The sequence below is a fragment of the Prinia subflava genome, chromosome Z (assembly GCF_021018805.1).
Source record: "Prinia subflava isolate CZ2003 ecotype Zambia chromosome Z, Cam_Psub_1.2, whole genome shotgun sequence".
NCBI lineage: Eukaryota > Metazoa > Chordata > Aves > Passeriformes > Cisticolidae > Prinia > Prinia subflava.
In genome coordinates, this window is record NC_086283.1 from 1,201,914 (window position 1) to 1,223,724 (window position 21,811).

General features: G+C 37.6%; 1 protein-coding gene across 5 annotated transcripts in view; it reads right to left on the reverse strand.

Annotated features, from left to right (window-relative positions):
- The window catches only part of RXFP1 (relaxin family peptide receptor 1), a 48,277-nt gene extending 41,676 nt beyond the window's left edge, over nt 1-6,601 (reverse strand). For 2 of the 5 annotated variants that reach the window (XR_010083605.1, XM_063423644.1), the window contains exon 1: nt 4,480-5,980. Coding sequence is in view for 4 of the 5 variants with exons in the window: in XM_063423644.1 (XP_063279714.1) it covers nt 4,480-4,528 (49 nt within the window). In the remaining variant the exon portion in view is untranslated. Of the gene's footprint in view, nt 1-4,479; nt 5,981-6,117 lie in introns of those variants that run through there. The other 3 variants (XM_063423642.1, XM_063423643.1, XM_063423641.1) reach the window with 3 other exon arrangements.
- Between the last annotated feature and the right edge of the window lie 15,210 nt (nt 6,602-21,811).

Here is a 21,811-nt window from a genome sequence, read left to right on the forward strand (position 1 = left end):
GAGTGATCTGGCAGTGCTGATTACCAGCCTCTGAGTAGAGAGGTGAGACTGGGGAGACATTTTGAAAGAAGTCAGAAAGTCACAGGGCAATCTTGGACTTCATTCTGGCTTTGTAATATAGTGCTCACCCTACCAAGCAAAGCATCTTTTTCTGCTCAGGCTCATCTTGCCTCACCCCAGCTGCTTCACTCTCATCCTTTCTTGTCTGATCACATCATTTCATCCCCTTCTCTCTGCACAGAAGCCTGGTTCTGATCTCACCATCCTCTGACTTCAGATGCTCACTCCTCTCTCTCAGAACTACCTGTCCTTCTCCTCTAATTAATTTACTGTTCCCTGCTGGCTCCCTCTCTCACATCCCTTTCCTCAGTCTCTGCTCTCCCAGACTAATAGTCCTCCTGATTTCCATTTTCCCTTTCTAAGTAGCATTAGTCTTTTCCCTCAGCTCTCTGTTCTGTTGTCCCATCTACCTGTCCCTTTCATCTCTGCCTTCATTGTCCTTTTACAGTCCTTCCCAAAACATTTTCACCTCCTCTGTCTTTCAGACACAACGATTATGATCGTTGATGAACTTCCTGATCCTCTCAGCTTCCTGTGCCTCCCAGCTTTGCACCAGCCATTTCAAACTCTGATTTGATGGTTTCCAAGTCATGGCACTCAACCAAAAATGCATGCTGAGATGACAGGTGACAGATCCTCTGAGTGTCACACTGGTCTCTAGTAACAAGTAACTTCTTTTAGAAAAGGTTATTTTTACTTTACTGCAACCAGGCTCGAGCAGTCTCATCAGCTCTAGTGGGACGGCCCATCAGGGGATTGTCTCTCAGGCACAGTGATATTGTAGAGAAATACTTAAAAAGTAATATTTAAGAAAATGCTTTGCTTAATACAGGATTATCCAAATTGATCAATGTAGGCAAAATACCAATTCCTCATGTTCATATAAAAAATTTGGTAAAGTTTTGCTTGTCTTCTCGCTCAAGGATCACAGTTTGCACATAAAATTTCTGAGCAAGCAACTGTAGAGTAGAGTTTCTCTAAATAGTCAATACAGGTTTTCAACTTGTGTAGCTCCTGGTGCTGTTAACAAAGGGGTGAAAACATTCTTGCCCAAGCAGCAGTTGCAGGATGTAACTTCCAAAGCTTGAATTTACTATTGTGGAGATTTTTCACTGCCCTGTAACTGATATTAGAGCAAATTTTCCTCAGAAAACCTAGCCTGCATCCCTGATTTTCTGTAAAAAATACTGATTTTCATGTTATGTATATATATATTCACACAAGATGCACAAACCACAGGAAAGCCAGACAGATTAATGCCCAAGTTAAATGAAAGAAATAACCTAATATTATTATTACACAGTGATTATTTGAGCTTGTGCAAAGGCTGAAGTAATTTCACTTTCCTATTTACAAATCTGGAAGGAATCTTAAAATATGTCACAAACTATGTAAACAGGAGCACAATCATAAACTTGCAATTTTCAGAAGGATTCAGGAGTCTCTCTTTCCCACATTTGACAGAAAACATTTGGTATAAAAGATCTTGGCCTTGAAAACAGCTGTCACCTGCATGAAGTACCAGAACAAGTAATGAGATTCAGACGGTTTTAACATAGTTGTCCTTGGCATTTTAAAGTGACGATAAAGGTAGGAAAAAATATGAGGTGAGAACAGAAAGAAGAGGCTAAAGGAACTGCAAGTACAAGCAGAAATAGGATTGGAAATATCAGGTAGAGGCACAGAGCATGAAGGGTTAAAAATTGTAAGAGTTGTAATTGTTTTTCACAAGGAGCCTGCCAAATCCCTTTTGGAACTCACTTGGAATACTTTTCAATACTAATGTTCTTCTATTTTGCTTAATGATTGATAAATGGATTGTTTGAGGTCCTGTCACTTAGCCAAGGTCCAGGAGGATAAAAAAGCTTTTGTCCCCAGAAAGCAAATCAAAGGGATGCTAAAGGCACAACCGTGCACTACAGTGGTTGCAGCAATTACAGGTGATTATTTTGCTAAGAGAAAAATGGAGCAGCAGCCAGTGCAGTGCCAGCCACACACCTGAAGTGACCTGCTATCTTTACAAGGTGGGTAATCCACCCAGGCAGAAGTTCATCCTGGCTACTCCTCCAGTGCTGCCAGTTCCACAGCTGGAGTCTGAATTTACTTATCTCCATGTAATAATCAGTGCTGTTGTGCTGACAAAAATCATGATGCAGATGCTGCTTTGTTTTCATAGAAACCTCTACCTGGGATAGTGTATTCCACTTGGGAAGACAATCAGGTGATTGCCTGTACATACAAAGCTCAATTGCTTGAATTAGTTTGATTATTTAGATTTTGGAGGGAAAGGTTTTTCATATATAACAGAAGATTTAAGGAAGAATCTCAAGGAAGAGAGTAAAAAAGGTGATTCAACTTTAACTGTTGAACAGAAAACTAAAGAGACACAGCTTGACTGGATCTGGGTAAATTAAACAAGTAGCTTTTGTACAATGTACAATCCTTATTTTACTTTTTAGAAAACTAGAAGGAACTGTGACCTCATAGAAGTTTTAAAAAAATACCAGCACACAAAAAAATCCCAAACATAAAAAGCTCCACAACAAGATGCAGCTGAACTCGCAGCAGTCCACAAAAAAAAAATAATTTCTAAGGACAGGTATATTTCCTCCAAGAACATTTAATATCAGCTAACCTAAAGGCTTGAGTAGAGCTGAAGTCTATTGAGCAGATGAAATCAGCCAGCTTGTAGGTGTGGTTATAACTTGCATTTCTGACTAAAACTCTGAAAGGCAGTGAATCTGTGATCTGTGCACTGAGCAAGGTGAGGAGATTTGACACTACACAGGGGCTTATTTTGGTGCAAAACAGAGCACTAACAGGTGCCAGAGACTTCAGGCAATGAATGTGCTTTAATCTAAGAATTCACTGCTTCTCACTTTAACAAATCTAGGTGAGCCATGTGGTTTTCTTATATTCATCACTATATATGATGTATATACCTAAAAAGGTAATGGCCATCATAACTAGTAGGCCTGTAGCATTCACAGTCCTCATCTGCTATCCTATTCTGCAGTGTGCTTTAATATGTGCCAATATGTTTTATAAACTCCACGGCAGAGGTGAATTTAAGAGCAGAAATTATAGGAACAATTTGCACATCTTTTATGAACGTTTCTGTGTTTTAATGATTTTGGCATAGAAAACAGTAATGTGAAAGGCTTAATTTGTTGAAAACACTTAACTTTTATTCTGCATAACTGGAAATACTACTTTAAATATTGAATTATAGTTCACAGAACATGCAGGTGCATATGAAACCAGACTTTGCTCACAGGTTTGATACTATATCATTATTGTTGCTTTCTTAATTCCAAATACATTAACATAATTTTGTTGTTTTAATGCATGCGGCTTGCAATCATGTATTCCTCTAAAAACATACGGGAACTGCTTAGAATTTTTCCACTGATTTCACTGAGTTTTACAACTAGAAAAATAGCCGTGTATGGAGCTCTATTTCCCAAACTCCTAGTGGGGACAATACCCCTTACAAATCTTACCTTAAGCAGCATCCTATGAACACACAAACCCAAAATGATTTCATTTAAGAGCAGGAAAGAGAACAAGCTGTAGCACAATACACAGGAAGATGAGAGAATCCAACCTTTTACTCCTATTTATTTTAACAAAACTATTCAAAATACAAAGAGTAGTTATTTTCACCTACACAATTAAGGAAACACTATTTTAGTATTTATGTTGTGCAACACAAATCAATTTATAACAATTACACTGAAGAAAATGGTAATCATTAGGAATGTTCAACACATAGATCAGCATCAGCAGCTTCACAGGGACAGCTTTACCAAGTCGTAAGAAGCACTTACAAACAAGGTAGTCAAATGAAATGAAGAAAACATTACTAAAGTAAGCACTATGTCCAGTGTAACTCCCACCACACTGATTTGCATGTGAAAGAAAACTAAAATTGAATTCAGTCTCCGTTTTGCATGTTACACTGCCTGTCAAGCTAAAAATTCCTATTACCTGAACACATTCTGTCCTTTGAGAGCTACCTATTCCAGTAGCACTTGCACAGTATCACTTCAAACAACAGAACTGAGTCTAAAATGAGTATTTCATGCCATCTGAGTTAAGTCAGCTCTGTAGGTACCTTCAATAAATATTTACAGCAAGCATTTATGCAATGTTAAAGCTGTTTCTTGTTTTTAAATTTCAGCTCATAACTATTACTAGTAACTCTCAAGGCATTAAGTTAAAAAAATCTGATCCTGACATGTGGCTAGTAACCTTGAGAGACTGCATTACCCTTTGATTCTATTGAAAAATAATTGACATGAAGAAATATAAAATAACACTGAGATATCACGGTTTTTAAAAGAAATCCGCTCCTGAAGTTTATCAGCTATCTGCTTTGCAATGTTGAAAACAAGAAAGAAAGCCGGGGACACTTACCCTTGGTACCAATAAGCAAGATCACATAGAAGCAGCAGTTGGGCGTCATATCTCTCCGTCAGCGATGCAATGAATAAAGTCAGTGGATGTTGTCCCTGGAATTGCACACCAGCCAGAGTGCTGCACGCACAGTCTGCCTCTGGGAGCCTTCAGCAGCGCGCGAGGCAAGCTCCCTTCTCTGCCTGCCTTCCTCCCCACTCGCCTTTGCTCCAGGTCTCCCTCTCTCCCCCCTCTCTGGCACACACGAAAGTTTCCAGGATCACAGTCTCAGGCTCTGCCTCACAGGCTGGGATCTGCTCTGTGGCAGGCAAAGGCTGGGCTGTGCGCATGGACACGGCTCTGCCCCAAGGAAAGCTGCTGCTGCGCAGAGCACAGCCAGGTCCCAAGAACTGTCATCAATAGTCCAGTCGTTCTTCCTGCTCTTTTTTTTCCCTTCCTAAAATTGTAATTCTGTAAGAGGTCTGAGAAGCACAGTTTTATTTAGTCAAATCTGCTTGAAACCAAATGTTTTCTGTAGTTTAGATAAAAACTGGAGATATTTCAACTAAGGGGAAGTGAAATTTATAAATACAGTCTCTGTAGCAATCCAGACACTCACTGAAATACAGAAAAATGCACAATGCAATTTATTTCCAATATCAGCATACCCCCTACTTTTACACACTAACCACTCTTCATGACTAACGTTAAGGAAAACAGTGTGAAAGAACAAAGCAGAGTGTTCAAAAACATATTCTTTATGAGGCAAAATTTTATCACAGATTTTTGTCTTACTTGATTACTTTGAGACATTCCTATCTGGCCCTTGATTTTACTGTCACCAGCAGATCATGGTATTCCCCATTACATAAACAGTCACACGGCTAAAATCTGTTTTATGATGTGAAGGCTAACGTTTAGCAGCACAGCAAGACATGCCTCAAAACAAGTTGGTCAGTTGAGATGAACTTGAGAGAGGAGTAAAATTTTATGTGAAGCAAAGAGTTTCAGACTTTTAATTTTTTTTTTTTTTAAGCCTGTTAGATTCAACAGCTTGTCAGGATAGCAGCGGTCAGAAAGCACTGGTAACCTGTGAGCAGCTATGCCAGGTACTGAAGGAAAAGAGCTTCTCTGACTGAAAAGACATGTGCATATGTGAACACACCCACAAAATGGTGAATTTAGAAAATGAGAAAAATCTTTATCACAGTTGAAATCTAAGTCCACATTGTTTCTACGGCAAAGTTGTCAACAAAATAGACATTATGAACTGCCAGTCTCTTGATTTCTCACATAAACGAATACAGCACACAGAGGGTTTACAAAAAGGTTGTTGTCTGTGCAAACCCCAAGAAATACTTTGACATCTACAATAACAGCAACAGTAATAGGCAATGTACAGGTAAAAAGGGATCAAAAGGATTAGACAACCATAAAATATTTCTTTTATAAGGTGGAGAAAAGCTCTTGAGTATATCAAGTAAGATCACACTTGCTTCAAACAACTGTTTAAGAGTTAATCTAACTCCTACATACTTTAGGGCTAATGCCCGAGCTGAAAAGCTCTTCCAAGGTGAGAAAACAGAAGAAGAAACTGAATCAAGTAAGTGAATAGTAAGTGAAATATTCTTTCAAGGAAAAGTAAAATAAAAGCTTTACCTCTTCAGTGCAGGGTGAGACAGAGCTTACATTCTAAATAAAGGAGTTTCTGTCTTGTATAGTTTCCTCTGTGGCTTTCTGCTTCGGATCTAATCATTACTACTTGAGATGTGTAGGAACCATATATGTGTTTGGAATAGATCTTTTCACCTGATAATATAATAAATCAAGCAAGCTGCTTCTTTAAAAAGCAGTCTGGCCCACTACAAAAGTCAAAGCTATTCTACCTTGTACTAAACAGGGAAAACCCCCAAATGTGGTACATACCACTCACACATATTTTCTGAAGCTCAGCCCCAGTGGGAGTTGTCATTTTTCAGCCTTCCTCTTTTCCAAGGACCTTTAGCAAGGATACTCAATAAAGTTAATTTTGCTGCAAATAAATGCTTGCTCTCTGGAAAATCCATTGAGATCTTCCCTCTTCTAAACTTCCTACACATTCATAATATTACAAAAATAAGCAGAAGCAGTTTCCAGCCCATCCTTCCAGTGTAATTCTATTTAAATCAAGAAGCTAGAGTTACAAACACACGCATGGCTGAACTATGGAATGCAGAGCAGAAAAAGGAGGAGAGACCAGTTTTTGAAAAATAGTTTTGGCTTACCTCACTTGAATGCAGTTTTGCTTCTGAAAGAAGAAACAGGTCTGTGCATTAGAAAGGCAATAAGTGTTTCCATCCTGACTAAAATGTAAAAAGTTATGGCATGTTGGTGTTTAAGATCTCTTTTCAAGAAAACAATAGGCTTTATGGACAAATTCCTTACACAGCAAAGAAATAACTCATCAGAACTGCATGTTTTTCAAACAGCTTTGAGAAGACATTAGACTGCATTGGGATGGTCTGTGTTTGCTTTATTTCTCCTTAAAGCAGCACTATAATTAAAATTCAGTCTAAAGCATACCTGAACTCAAGGAACTTAATTGTCAGATCTGTGGGGGACAGCACCCTCCAAACATTTAACAAACATCTTGCCACCAAACCACAAACTAACAGAATACATTAATGTTTCACTAAATCCAAATAATTGCCATCTGCTGTCAAGAAGAGTCACCTCGTGTCTATGACAAAGTGTTCAAAATCAAATTTTGAACTAAGAATTAAATAACTGCAATTATTAGACACTTTAAAATAAGTTTCTAATGAAGTTCCAGCACCTTGTAGTATTTTTTCTATTGTTCACATTAGGTGCTATGTAGAAGGAACTTCAAAGAAGTAAAAAAATCATCGCTGCACGCATCATCATTTTAATTGTCATTATTAAAAATAAAAATACACTAAGCTGTAAATCTGCTACAAAGGAAATAAGTTAGAAATCCTTTTCAACCTGAACAAAAAAGGTTTACTTATCTGCAGGCTGCAGCTACGCCTATGAAGGTTAATAAATAGTGAACACCAAAGTGGCTCCATGCTACAACTGGCAAGCTTCAAGCAGATGCAGTATAGGTATATATGCAGTATAGGAGAGAAGCTGTATCTCTAAGTTTTAGCTTACATGAGACAGATACATTCAGTCAAACTCTACCTGTTACCATGCTTCTCCAACTAGTGAGTAGCATGGATCTCGGATATAGTTCTGCTCTTTCCTAATGATGGAATTTTCCTTGCTTTAATTAGGAATGCTTTCAACGATGCTTTATGTCATGCATCACATTGAAGACCCACAAGACAATTGCTGTGTCAGTGGTGGTTTTATTACTAAGAGTTTTTCATTAGGTAAAGCAAATTTTCAGCTGGAAGTGCTGACTAGATTGTCAGCTGTTCAGCTGTGTTTCTAGTGAAACACAAAAAAGTGCGTGAAGAAGCACTGAAAGTAAAACTGGGCCCATGTTGCCAGCTGCAGTCATGAAGACTATGTAGTTCATACTTAGAAATGACAGCTCAAGAACTGTCTCTTGTTTTCTCAGCCATTTGATGACCAGAATCCAGCTATTATATTATGGCTATGTGAATAATGTACAGATAAGGTTTCAGAACACAGCATTTAAAATCTAAATCCTTCATTATGTACATCAATCCTACAATCCAAAAGATTAACTGTGAAAATGAACATAATTGGCTAATTATATTCAATTTATGCTGCATTCAAAGCTCTGCCAGTGTACTTTGCAGACAGTACAACTGAGGATAAGACATTCGTGTTTTACAGAACGACTCTCACCTTAAGAGGATATATTCCTCATTTAACACCTATATCCAGGTTCCCTGAGTTCAGAGCAAAGCAAAGCTTCTGAAGAGAAGCACAAGGATATCTAAGCACAGAAAGATAGAAAAGACCTCATTTACAGCAGCTCTTTCCATGCGTTAAGCTCTACTACACTACCCTTATCTATCTCTTTATCTCATATACTTGTGCCTCAAGCAGTACTGTGAAAATGGGCTATTTTTTGATAAAGATTACTCTCCCCATTTCAGAATTACAGAGATTTAATAGAGTCTACCTCGCAGAAGCTGAAGAGCCTGGGACATCTGACCTAACGGACCAGGCTAACTGTGCAGGCACCTCTGCTGTAGGACCTCCTGACTTCTCACTTCCCTCTCCACACCCTTTTAATCAGCACAGCTGCAGCTAAACTGGGATTACTGACACTTGCATTGGAGAAAGGGGAGAGATATTCCTCTGTTGGAAAAACTGAGCTAGATAATCTCACCTGGAGGGCTTTACTACAGGAACAGCACAGAAACCCATGTCCACCAAGAGTCTTAAAACAGAAACCAGTTCTGCCAAGCTATTCTAAGATAAAGATTTGTACAAAATTTGGCTCTAGTAACAGCTCCCAGCTGCAGGGTGATCATGACTCCCCTGCTAGGTTTTCAGCTGAAGTCATGGAGGGCAATATGAAGAATGAGTTTCGTTTTTCCACAAGAAAAAGGCAGACAGAAAAGGAGAGATTAATGGATGACTATTTTTCCCTTACATGTCTTTTCTTTGTGGACGGGACAGTAGGTTGGCTTGCACACAATGGTGTGCAAGCAGCAGTAATTTAGCTCTGAGCTCACTGAAACACTTTCTTCTCTTCTGCAAAAAGTACCCTCTGCCACTGGGTGTTATGGTCACCCTGCCCAGCTGTCCCTCTACAGCCGGTGTGGAAGAAAACCACAGTCACAGCAAATTTGCTCATTTCCTCCCTCATTCTCCAGTTTTCTCCAGCTGTTTGTTCTAGCTGGATGTTTTGACTAAATCAAATAAAACCTCAGCAGCGTGCCTGACTCAAAGATGCTACTGGAATGTTGAAAGCACATTTCTAAAAACAACCAAACATATAAGCTTTGCTAATGATATATCTTCCTAACTAGCAATTTCCAGTCTTTTGACTGATTAAAGATTGTAACAGTATTTTTATGACTGTATATGATTAGAGGTATGATGTTAATAGGCAGGCTTTGGTAAGTTATTATACCATTTGGGAACATTATAGGAATTGTATATAGTTCATATAGTTCATAAACTGTATATGAGTTCATAAAATGTTCACTAGGAATTTATTTACACATTTGACCATGAGATGATACCAAACATAAACATTGACAATGAAGTCCCACTTTGATACAAGGTACTCTATGAAGATATAGTATATAAAGTTTTGAGACTAGAAGGTGTTTCAGTAACTCAGCTATGAAATCTCTGTGTTAGAGAATTATCAAAGTCAACTTTAAAGTCAGAGAAATTGATGTGTGGTAGCAGAATGGCAATACACTTGGGCTGTCTATCATCAGGACTAAGAAATTTTCCTCAGTGGACACCAAGAGCCTTTGAAATGTTGACTATCTGCTTACTCATCAATGCCTTTACATGTGAACCCACAAAATTCCCTTCAAGGAAAAAGATGAATTGAGGAAATATTTAAACTAACATCAAGAAAAAGGAACAATTAGACATGTGGGACAAACATAGGTTTAATTGAACATGCTTCCCCCCAAAAACAAACCAAAACAACCCAACAACCTAATAACATCTCCCAAAACTCATAAGAAGTGAGGAGGAAGAAGATGAGAGTTACAGTATGAGGAAGCAGGGCTTATTAGAGGGCAAATGTGTGGTATAAGAAGATACTGTCAAAGATGGGAACCAGTGAAATGAAGAATGCATTTGAGACATTATTTGTAAGACTATCCATATGCACAATTTGCCACTGCACTGTCGTTGTGAAGAAAATAAGTTCGATATCATGAGCCCACATTTTGTTAAGTAGGTAGGCATGGTTTCCAATCCAGTGGCTTTATATAATGCCTTGATTTACAGTTCTAGCTTTGTGTTGTTGTTTAAATTTATGGGGGGTCCCCGGGGAGTGCCCCCCGGAGACCCCCGGGGTCTTTTGGGGTCGTGGTGTTCCCGCGCTGGCAGGCAAGGAGACTCAGATGCCGGTGGGATGCTGATGAGGTGAGGGTTTATTCACTGAGGGAGAGGGGAAGGGAAGGGAAGGGGGGGGAAGGGAGGAGAGGGAAAGGGAGCATCAGGAGGCCTCCAGGGGTAGAGGGGCAAGAGGGCAGAGCCTTCTGCCTTAGCATTCTTATCACAGAGGTTCAAAGGGGCGCGGTAACATTCTCCAGCCAATGAGGTTACAGACACAGGATACTGCAGGGAGGATACAGACTTGGGATAAACCATACATTTTCCAGGGGTGAGCTAGAGCAAACCATTTCCATAAAATGCAATCCCACAGCTTTGTGTTTCTGAAGCAGCCTAAAAAAACAGAACAGAGACAGCAGAAGGGAGCTGTGAAATTCAGAAATCCCAAGGTCATTGCTACATAATTACAAGTTGTCAGTATCATAACATTTTCCTAATGCTGGTAAACATTTAGGACCTAAATTCACTGGGGCTTTGAGTTCATTGTTTGCGGTACTGTTTAGATTGTTCTTTTACACAGATACACATTGGATGCAATCTGCAAATAAGTATAACATTTATCTGTATCTAATACTGCAGCTTTGAGAAGTATGAAATGAAAATTTCTTGAAAGAGATAGCAAAGATGTTGGGTTTGGGAACAGCTGTCATGAAGGAGCTTATATTAGCAAAGGGTTTTTTTTTTTATGTAGGTGAGCTTTTCTTCCTTTCCTTCAACTAAATTGTTCATGAAAAAGAAAAAATCAATGTTTCTATGAGCAGCTTGAACCAAAATGAGAAATTGATTTCAATATTCAAGGCATACAGTTTTAAAACCCTGGGAGTAATACAAATAGAGAAAACATTTTCAAAGTAACCATGCAGAATGTATGGTTGAACCATAGGAAGCTATGACCTATGGTCCAGGGTTCTTTTTCTTATTTTCTTATTTTTCTAATTTTCTTTCTTGGTTTCCCTAGTTTGTTTTGACATATACCTGAAATTTATAGGTTTGCAAGACTAAGTAACAGTTTTACATTTCAAGTAAAAATATTTGATGTTTTCCACAAATTTCTGGCTGACTAAAACTATAAAAATATTTTTCCCCTTGATACTATTTTCCAATATTCTCAAATTTTCTAGTATCATTGAGAATATGAAGTATAATCTTAATGAAGAGTAAGATAACATCAAAGAATGCATTTAGCCTGGCTCTGTATTTTATCCCAGGATGATTTCTATATTAATTATAGGAAATATTTTTATGGTAGGGATAATAAAACAAAAATTCTAGACAAGTGCTTGAGCAGCTAGAATTGTAGTGGCATGCTGTCTTTTGTGCTTTCTTTCAGGCTGAGTATTTTTTGTTCTGGAATGCAGCTTTGTTGAAAGAAACATCTCATTCTGTTACCCTTGATCCCTTGTGTACTCCCCTCAGACATGAGAGCACTGAATGAAATTTTTCTCACCTGGCTCAAAAGCCTTAAATGCTGGGCTCTGACATGAAAGGAGGAACACAGTCAGAGCTGCCTGGTGCTGACATGCGCTTGTATTAAAGCAAATTAAAGCAGCAGGGGCCATCATTATATTTTATAGGGAGTCTGTCTCCATTTTGTCCTACAGGTGTGCTCTGAAATTAAGTCATCAGAGGGCTCAGGCAGATGAATACCTAGTTTCTGCATTCTGTTGAAGTAAAGTGAAATAAAACTTGCAGATAATGAACTGTATCTCCAGTGGCCTGAAAGCAGCAATTTAGCAATGAATTTTACTTGTATAAATGCTCTGGGATTTCAAAAAGCTGATCCAGTTTTCAGCTTCAGCCTTTATTGCTTGCTTAAAAGATGTGGTGCATATCTAAAGGTTTTGATCTCACACAATTTAATGTATGTGTTTTGATTATCTACATTTCTAGACATCAGCTTTAATCATTAGATCTCTGAGGAAAAACAGATTAAGAATTATTATTCCATTTCTGACTTTGTAATCGCCCAAAATGTTAAAACAAATAAATAGGAACTGATGGGTAGAATTCTGAGAAGTAACAATTATTGTAGTTTTCATGCTTTATCATTTAAATGCCTCATAGTGTTGTCTTACTTGAGGTCTCTATTTCTCTATAAATATATAAAGCCTTTGAATTTTCTATTACAAAAGATGAATCAATAACTATGTGCTGAAGCAGTTTTAGCTTAAATAGCTGCATTCCAATAATAGAGAATACAATCCAAAACCGCAAAGCAGAAGGCATTCTGCATACAAACCTTCCACACTGAGCACAGCTGGAGGTACTCTGGTGTCCTTGTAGAACAAGGTAGAAAATTTCTACCTTTTTAAAGAAGTATTTGCAACCTGCAGTCTAAATCTGTGGTGGGAACCCATGCAAACATCTACCTGGTTTTAAAATCAGATAGCCAAATTTTAATACCGCTGCAATCAACAACAGTTAACACTTTGAGCTATCTGCTGACTCTCTTTCTGTGGAATCCCTTTCATTGACAAGTGTTGCAGGTCAAATCTTTAAGACATCTCATCATCAAGCAAGTTATAAGTCTGGGTAATTTTTACTAGAAGTCACAAGGTTTTAAGCAAGTCACAAGATTTTTCTCAGACGTTTTATTCATGGCTGGATCATGGAAAGTCATGGAAAATCAAGGTGAGGCAGGCAATTCTACAAAAATTTTTGAAATACTTTTTTTTCTTTGCTTTAAATAAATTTAGTGTTCCTTTTGGCATAAGATCCCCATTTTGTTGTGTGGTTTTAGCTGTGTGTATTACTGCATCTGCTTTAAAAATGTTGCATCTTGGCTGCAATGATGCACAAATTTTTCCTTTGGGTCAAGCTTTCCTCTCTTGTTTATTTCCACATGAGATGAAATAAAAAATATCACAAAATCCTTTGAAAAGGTGCCACCTTTAGGCAGTCATTATTCCCTGCATGCTTATTGCATGTACATGATTTTTATTTCTTCTTTATAGCATCTACATGTGGTTAAACAAATCCCAAACCGGTCTAAAACTTTTGACATGTTTGGACAAAATACAGCTTTGGGAAAGCTTTGGCTTGAAAAGTTGGTGCAATACAAAAAAATAAAAATAGCAGGCTTCAAAAAGCAGACTTCATAAATCAGAGGTTTCATAGGTGAAGTCTTCTGGGATACTGATCTAAAAAAACCCCAGAGGAAATCTGGCAGCTCCTTAGCAATGCAGTATTTAGAATTAATACTATTCTGGGGGGAAGAAAGACAGAGTAGTGAAAAAGTCAGATAGGTTTAACCAGTAATTTTTAATTCTCTACTGCAGGAAAGAAATGCATTGGAAATTTACATGAAATCAGACTGTTGAAGATGATCTATAATTACAAAGGCATAGATCAGGCGTGCTGGCCAAAATCAGATAACCAAAGGACAAAACCAAGGTGCAAACCCAAGGTGTCCCTTAGACATCAAGAGGAACTAGTAATTGTTGGACACATAACTTAAAAGAAAGGGCAAAATTGAGGCTGTGCTTACTTTTAAATGTCTTTTGAAGGCTCTGCTGTGTCATAGCATTTAAGAGTTTTTAATGCTCTTTATCTGGATGTTTTCACTCAAAAGTTCGAGGTGATCAGCTGGCCAACAGCAAGAGCAACAAATAGAGGCAAGCAAGTAAAAGCATTTTGGGATAAATGTAAACAAGTCCAACATCTTTCTACTGCTTTGGCCCAGTGAACTTCACCTTAGAGTGCCTCAAAAATCTGGCTAAGTCAGTTACAGAGTTTAATGATCATCTTTGTACACAGGTTCATGAATACTTGACCTACTTTCCTGACAGTTTCAATAATTAGTGAAAAAGGAAAAAATGAGGAGAACATGCTAAAAAAAAAAAAAAAAATAACATTAGTGAGTTGCTTGCTCTACTTTCTCATAGTAGAGTTCAAAAGGTAACTTGATTATAGGTTATAGGCACTTTCCTGCAGAGTTACTTCTGCTGGGTACTAATGGGATATTCAGTATAGCAGAGAAAGATGCAATATGAAACAGCAGTGAAGAGCTGAAAGCCAGATTAGCACAAAAAAGAAATAATGCATGACTTTCTCATAATGGGGATAGTTAGTCAGTAGAATAAATGACCAAAGGAAATACTATATAAACTGTGCTTTACACATATATAGTTTTGGCTCATTTGGGGGAAGTTTCTGTAGAATTATGTTTGCTATATTCTTTGCCTCTTCCCTTCGGCTATTGTTTGCAGACTTAAAACTTGTGAAATTCTCATTTATCCAATGGCCAAAAATGACATAAGTACACTTTCTGTTTGGAGCCATGATGGCACACAGAAGCCCTAGGCTACATTTCAGAACAGAAAAAACATATTTATAACTTACTGCCTGATCAGATTTTGAGTACTTTACAGCTAAGGCATGCATACTTTTTTGGGATTATAATGAGTTTATAAAAGCCAGAAATGTCATTTGTCATGTAAATATATCAGTTTGTTGTGTGGCAAACACCAAAATGCAGAATCACATCCATTCACAGATGCTGTGCAGATGCCACTGAGAATCTGGGAAAACTCCACTCCTTTATTTTAAAGACCAAAGACATCACAATGCTTCCCCAAAAACATAATGTTTTTTCAGTGTGGAATTTAAAAGTCCTTTTCAGTGAAAGTCCAACTTAGTCCATGAAACCACAAGCTAAAATTTAGCACAGTCCACATAGCAACCTAGTGGGTATTGCTACTCAATAGTTCAAAAGTTGTCAATTAAAAGTGTGAAAAAGAAAAGATAGGGGCATCTTCAGGTGTGAATGTGTAATATATTTGGAACCAGCAGGCAAGGCTGGTGTAAAAATAGAACAAACAAGTTTAATCAAGTCAAATAGAGCTATTGAAAGTTTACTTTGAAGCAGAATTTAGCACAGTAAGAGCTCTGATAATGCCTATTAACCAGACCACTGAGGCAGCAAGAAGTATTTTTCCCTTGTATATACCTCAAATACTTAAATATAAAAGTTTTGCTAAGACAGCATGATGAAGGGATTACTGAACACTAACAGAGGCAAAGCTTGTGATTTCATGGGAATGGTTCCCTCCCTTGGAAACAGCCAAGAAATCCTGTAGGTTTCAGCATAGCTGGTGTGTGTTGCATCTGTTCCTGAGATGAGTGGCAGTAATCAGATCAGCCAGGTTTTGTTTTTCCTCTTCAGCCAAAATTTTGAGAATGAAACCAAAGGAAGTCCAAGTCAAGAAGTACCTATTTCATTGGTTTTATGTTTTGGGGTTTTTTTTCTTCCCACTTTGACAGGTGCCATTCGCAAAATATTTAATTCCTTAATAAGCTGGCAAGGCAATTTTTACTTGAACACTGGATTAACAACATTCAGCAGGTTTGAAAAGGTTTTATGTAAATAGAGGAACTAATTTACTTGTTTTTGGTGCTGTAAAATACCTTTATAAATGCTTAACTATCTATAAGGGATGTTGCAGACTTCCACTCTAGTAGTGCTGCACTCCCTTTTCAAAACCATTAGTATTTCCTGGGGACGCAGATTAAGAGCTACATGTAGAAGAAACAGTAATGCTTTTCTGTCAGCCTCCACGTTTTAATTTTGTTGGGATTCCACTTCTGTGTACAGTTAAAAAACCCCAGAAAATCTTGGGGGTTATAGATGTGCTATTCATAAGTCAATATATTGGTAAATGAAAAATTTGAATGCAATTGCCAGTAGCAACCTCTCTCTTCATTTATTTGAAGGCTACAGTTTTGTCAAAACACTGCATTAAACCAAGAAGCAGTTTCAAATGATCAATGCAAGCAAATTAAATGTGACTTCACATTTCTAGACAACAAGCAGAGAGTTACATTTAAATTGAAATTTTATTCAGCTGGGACACAAGCCCCTGTTCCACGTGGCCTATAAAATTAACTGGGTACAATATGCCCCATGGAGACTGGCAGTTCCCTCTCTGTAGGGGAACAAAAAAATACAATCAGCAGGAGCTTTGAAGACTCCAAAATGTGTTAGTACAATGTACTTTGCCATATTTCAAGATTGGCAAAATTGCACGTGACATAGGAGTCGATCATTCAAAATCTCCCCATGTGGCGTGGCCACTGATTATGGGCTGCACATCCCATTTCCTTTGCCACCCTGAGGCTCACTTCTGGTTTGATCAAGGATGCTGGAAGACGCAGCATGCCACAGGCACAGAGAAAACATTTGCCATTGCTCAAGTGCTTTGTTTCCTCACACTCTTACTGTTGTGTGCTGTCCAGGGTTTTCATAACAGCTCATGGACTTCCCATGGCATCTGCATGAAGCTGCTCCCAAGAGCAGTCACTGTATCTGTTTGTCCTGTTAGAAGGGGCACGGTGTCAGCAGATGTGTGCCACCTCAAACACACCCAGGCCTCACCTCACAGCGGTGCAAATGCAAGTGCAGCAGTGCAACAGACCTGCACACAGCCCCGAGGCCGCAAAGCCTCATGAGGTTTCCTAATTGGGTTATGCTGTGGGCCACAGAGGGTGAGTATTCCTGATGATAGGACAGCCATCAGGCTTGCCTTCATAAAGAACTGCCAGTTCATACATCAAGTTAAAGTAGAAATCCCTGTTTTCAGCATTCCTTTGTACGTTTAATGTCAGCATCCTTGCTGACATTTGGTTGGTAAATTCCCCAAACAGTCATAAAAATCTGGGCTGCTCCCACATGACTCTTCTAAAGAGATCTCAGGCTTTGTCATAAACATTCTGCATGCCAGTAATGCCTATGAAGCTCATATGTGACCCTCCTATAGTTTCTTGACTAAAACCATCAAGGGATGCTCAGTTGCCCTGTGATGATTCAGAGAGCAATACCTAGAGGTTCCTCTCATTAGTGCAGAGACCAGAGATGAAACTGAGTCACAGAATCCTTACTGGCCTCTAAATCAATTTTTTTAGAGTGAAAATATTGGATAAATTTAGATGTTTCATCCAGGCAATTTGATTAGACAACAAATACAGCTGAGCAAAAAAAAAAAGTGGGTAGCAGACTTCCTACACTCATGCATAGGAACAATGAGAAGACTGTTTCTTTGTATTGCCTTGTATCACCAGCTCCTTCTCTCAAAAAAAACCCCAAAAACCCCCCAAAACAACAACAACAACCCTCCAAAAACCCCAAAAAACAAAATCACCAAAAAACCAACCAAACAAAAACACCCACAAAAACAACAAAAAGAAAAAAAGCCCACAAATTAATGAAACAGAAATAGCTTATTCATATATTCCAGATTTAGGCACCTAATTTAGACGTCTGTAATAGGAACCTCATGTTCCTATGTTTCCAGTGAAACTTACAAGGATAATTATAAACTTTTTCATTCTATTGGGAAGCTCTACAGACTATAGGGAGGTGTGATAGGGTATGTGGAGTTAGAGTCTATATATGCACTTCCAGAAGTTCTAAACAGTCATTATAAAATGCTGGAGACTGCTAAAGACTGACGTTTACATTTTTACTCAGTCACCAAATATTCTTGCTAGTATCCTATTTTAAGTCTGCCAGACTGCTTTCAATTTGGCTCAAGGTAATCTGTTTGATGAAAACAACCATCTCAGCATTCCTGTGATGTTTCTTCTTTTTTTGCTTCTCTCCACTTATGGCCTCCTTTAGTACACGCCACATGTATTTTCCTAGAGAAAGAACTGCTGTTTAGCAAGCATTGCAGTCTCCTTGTGTTGGAAACTACACAAGCTCTTGCCCAGAACTAACTTTAAATCAAGTATATTTCTTAAAAACGGTCAAGTGAGTAAACTTCGAAGATCTTTTTAAAGTATATATTGAGTATATAACTTATTCAAGCTTAGATTTTAAAATATTTGGGTGCACATGATTATTTTAACAGCAAATAATAAAAGAATATAAGGATAACAATGCATTTCACTTACTAGTTACATTTTCTATTTAAGAATAGCTGGTTTCTGGGGGCATTCAGAGCAGGTGCAAGTGTCTCAAGCTAGTTTGTTGTTCATTTCCTTGCTGTGTCCCTCTGAAAAGGAAGAGTGGGAAATAGTAGGGAAAAAAAGGAGTGACTCTCACTGGCGGCAATTGCTTCCCTAAGAATCCATCACAGCAACAGTATAAGGGTTTTCTTGAAACTATATTGGGGTCTGCAAATAATAATGCCATGAGCTGCTCTGACTTAGCTGAAGAAATTTTTTGAGTCTCAGTGAGTTCCCCGGAGATGCCTTTTTCTTTTTTAAAATTTTTTCTGTCTTTTGTAGAACACACAATTTTAGTACAAGGGATCGATGAATGAAGAATATTACATCTTGTGCAATACTTTTCCTGCGGGAAAAGTTATACAATTATGACTTTGATGCTACAATCGCATTTGGCAGCATGAAATTCTAGCTAGCACACAGATGGGTAACAATACAAAACTGTACAAGTGGAAAATAGATTGGTTTTGGCCTGTTTTTAAAAAAGCACAGCTCTCTCCTGCATAGACATTTTCATCAGCCAATTCATCCAAAGACTGAAGAAAAGCCACCAGGAAAACTGGCTATGTTGTCTGTCTTTCAGTATGCTGGACAGTCAGCACTGGTAGAGATGGACCATCAGTGTTTATTGATCATTCTTCCAAGTCTAATTGATCAAGATTCAAATAGATAAATATATTTTTGTTCTGGTAAGCTGTGAAATACTTTGATTTTGTTTTGCTTCCTTTCTAGAATATACTCTTCCGATATTAAAAGGAGTTAATGGAATTTCCTTTTGTTAATAGTCTTTTAAAATAAGACATAAGCAGGCAGGAAGCTTCTGCTTCCTAAGGATGTAGAAAAAGCCTTCTTGGTACAGGAATGTTAGAGATCGGTTTTATGAACTCAGACAACATTAATTTTTATTGCATTACTTCAACAGAAAGATAGCAAATATGTTGTCATGATGTACAAGACTAACTGAAAATAGTGCCCACACTTCTCTAATTTTATTACCATCTCAAGAAAGACACAGTGCTGTTACTTTTTTTTTCTTTTATGGTTACCTGTCTTCTCCAAAGAATTGTCTTTTCTTGCCTTCACAAATTCTATAGATATTCTTAGTGATCAAAAATCAACTCATCATGACTCAATCTTGATGTTTTTGATTCAAATCTTTTACTCTGATCCAGATGCTGAGTTTAGTGGTTGGAGCTTCAACAGGACCCCATGACTACTCTGTTTACCTTAACAGAAGTGAGAGGGAAAAAAAAGAAAGCACTTTAAGATTATTTCATGATTTTAACATTTGCCTGCTTAAAATCTTCCTGTACTCATTCTATTTTTAACAGGGAATCACAAAATATTTAGTTGTTTCATAAATGCAGAATACCATGTGTCTCAGCCTGCTATTACAGCAAAACTACTGACAATATGGTTTATGAAAAACTGTACTGAATTGCTAACAGTAAAAAGATTAACCATCCATGCTGAATACTAATCACTTTTAAAATGTAAGCAATTTAATTTTCACAGGATAGCTGATATAAATATCTCACTCACACTAATTAACAAATATTCAGAGGAAAATATAATTTACTGCAATTTATCTTCCAACTGAATACAAAACATTTTGTTTTGCTTTACTTGAATTTCACAAATATCCTATTCCTTTTTGATTCTTAAAATTTTAAATACTTGTGGTAAGGTAGAATGATTATAAAAAATCCCTTATTTTTATTATAATTTTGAGTAATAGTGCATATCATTAGCCAAACTTAACATTTCTTTAGTCTGGGCAGTGAGATAATACCTGGAAAGAAGATACCTAAATTAAGAGTTGGTTACATATTTTTGCTATTACTGAGATCTACTGAAACTACTGAGATTACTGAAAATAAAGACAGTTTGTTTATTTAAAAGCGAAAGCTAAATAGCACCAACTTGACATGCAAGTGATTATCTCAGACCACAGAGGAAACATGAAACAAAGGGTACCAAATCCCAAATCCATCGGGTCTTCAGTTCAAACTTGAAGGGCCATTAAAAAGTAAAGATTTTTAAAACCACTTGCACAACTTTTGTTTATATTAACATGTAAAGCCATTGGAAAAGAATAATTATATTTGCAACTCTTACAGGAAAAGTTTGGAAGGAAACCATCTTCTGATCAGTATTTCCTTCAGTATGTTCCTGGCTTTTCTTGCAATAAGATTTGCCTTGTATTTTCTGGACAATTGCTGCTTCAAGTCACTGAAAGTTTATATGATTTAGAGTCTATCTCACAGTTATAGATCTCTAATAACTATTTAATGCACAGTGTCTGACATCAGAATGTACTCTAAACAGAGTAACTTCCAGTAATAGAGATAATTAAAATTAAAGATCATGAACCAGGAATATTGAGCATCTGCTAATTGCACACTTTGCCTGAATATTGTTAAACCTAAGGTAGTTACGTTAATTCTGAGTAACTTTCCTTTGGTTGATATGCAAATAAAGGCTCTTGCTTTGAAAAGTGTTTTATTCCACTTGTAGTAGACAGCTTCTGATACCACCCAACATTTTAGGAAGTAATGCAAGTACTTCCTCAAGCAGTCTGTTCCTATAACATTACTCATGCACAATAGGCTGAAGGATGGGGAATACTGACATGGGTCCTTGATCAAACTGTGTTTGTTGCCCTCGTGGTGGAAAGTAGCAGCTATTTCTGATGAAGTTCAGATCAATCTCCCACTCTACTTCCAAAAAGGTTCCATGATCTGCTCAGAGGGAGAACAGGAGCTAACATGCCTTTTGCAGAGCAGCCACTAGGATCAGTGAAAAAAAACCAGCCTCAAAGCCTTGTGCTTGTGGTTGGTGGCCACACCAACTGTTTTTCATCTGCTTAGGGAAATAGAAATTCAAGCTCTGTGTCAGAATCCTGTTGAAAGTTACTCATAAATTTACATTTTGCTGTACAAATTTAGATAGGGCAGAACTTAAATCATTCAGGGGATAAGAAGTGCCTAATAATGTAATAGTTTCTTTGCCAATATTTAAAATAAAAGTAGCAGACATTTTCCAGAGGAATAAATTTTCACACACACCTACACAATGGTACAAACAGATGCTTGTGATAGTCCCAGAAGTAGCTATCAAATCCACATTTATTATTTTACTTAGCTAAGGCACTGCTGTTTCCTTCAGTTTACTGGTGGATAGCAATGATGACTATCTCTTCCAGAAGACAGCAACTTTGCCTATTGAAAGAATGGTAAGAATGATCTCAAGTTAGTTATTTGTATGGCAAGAATATATGTGTTTTATATACGTAGACTGATAAATTTTGTTTGCAAAAAACTTAACTCAGTAGTTTATGAAACATCAGTAATTGGAAAGGGCTCATAATTCAGTACCTAAATATGGCTTCAAAGGGCAA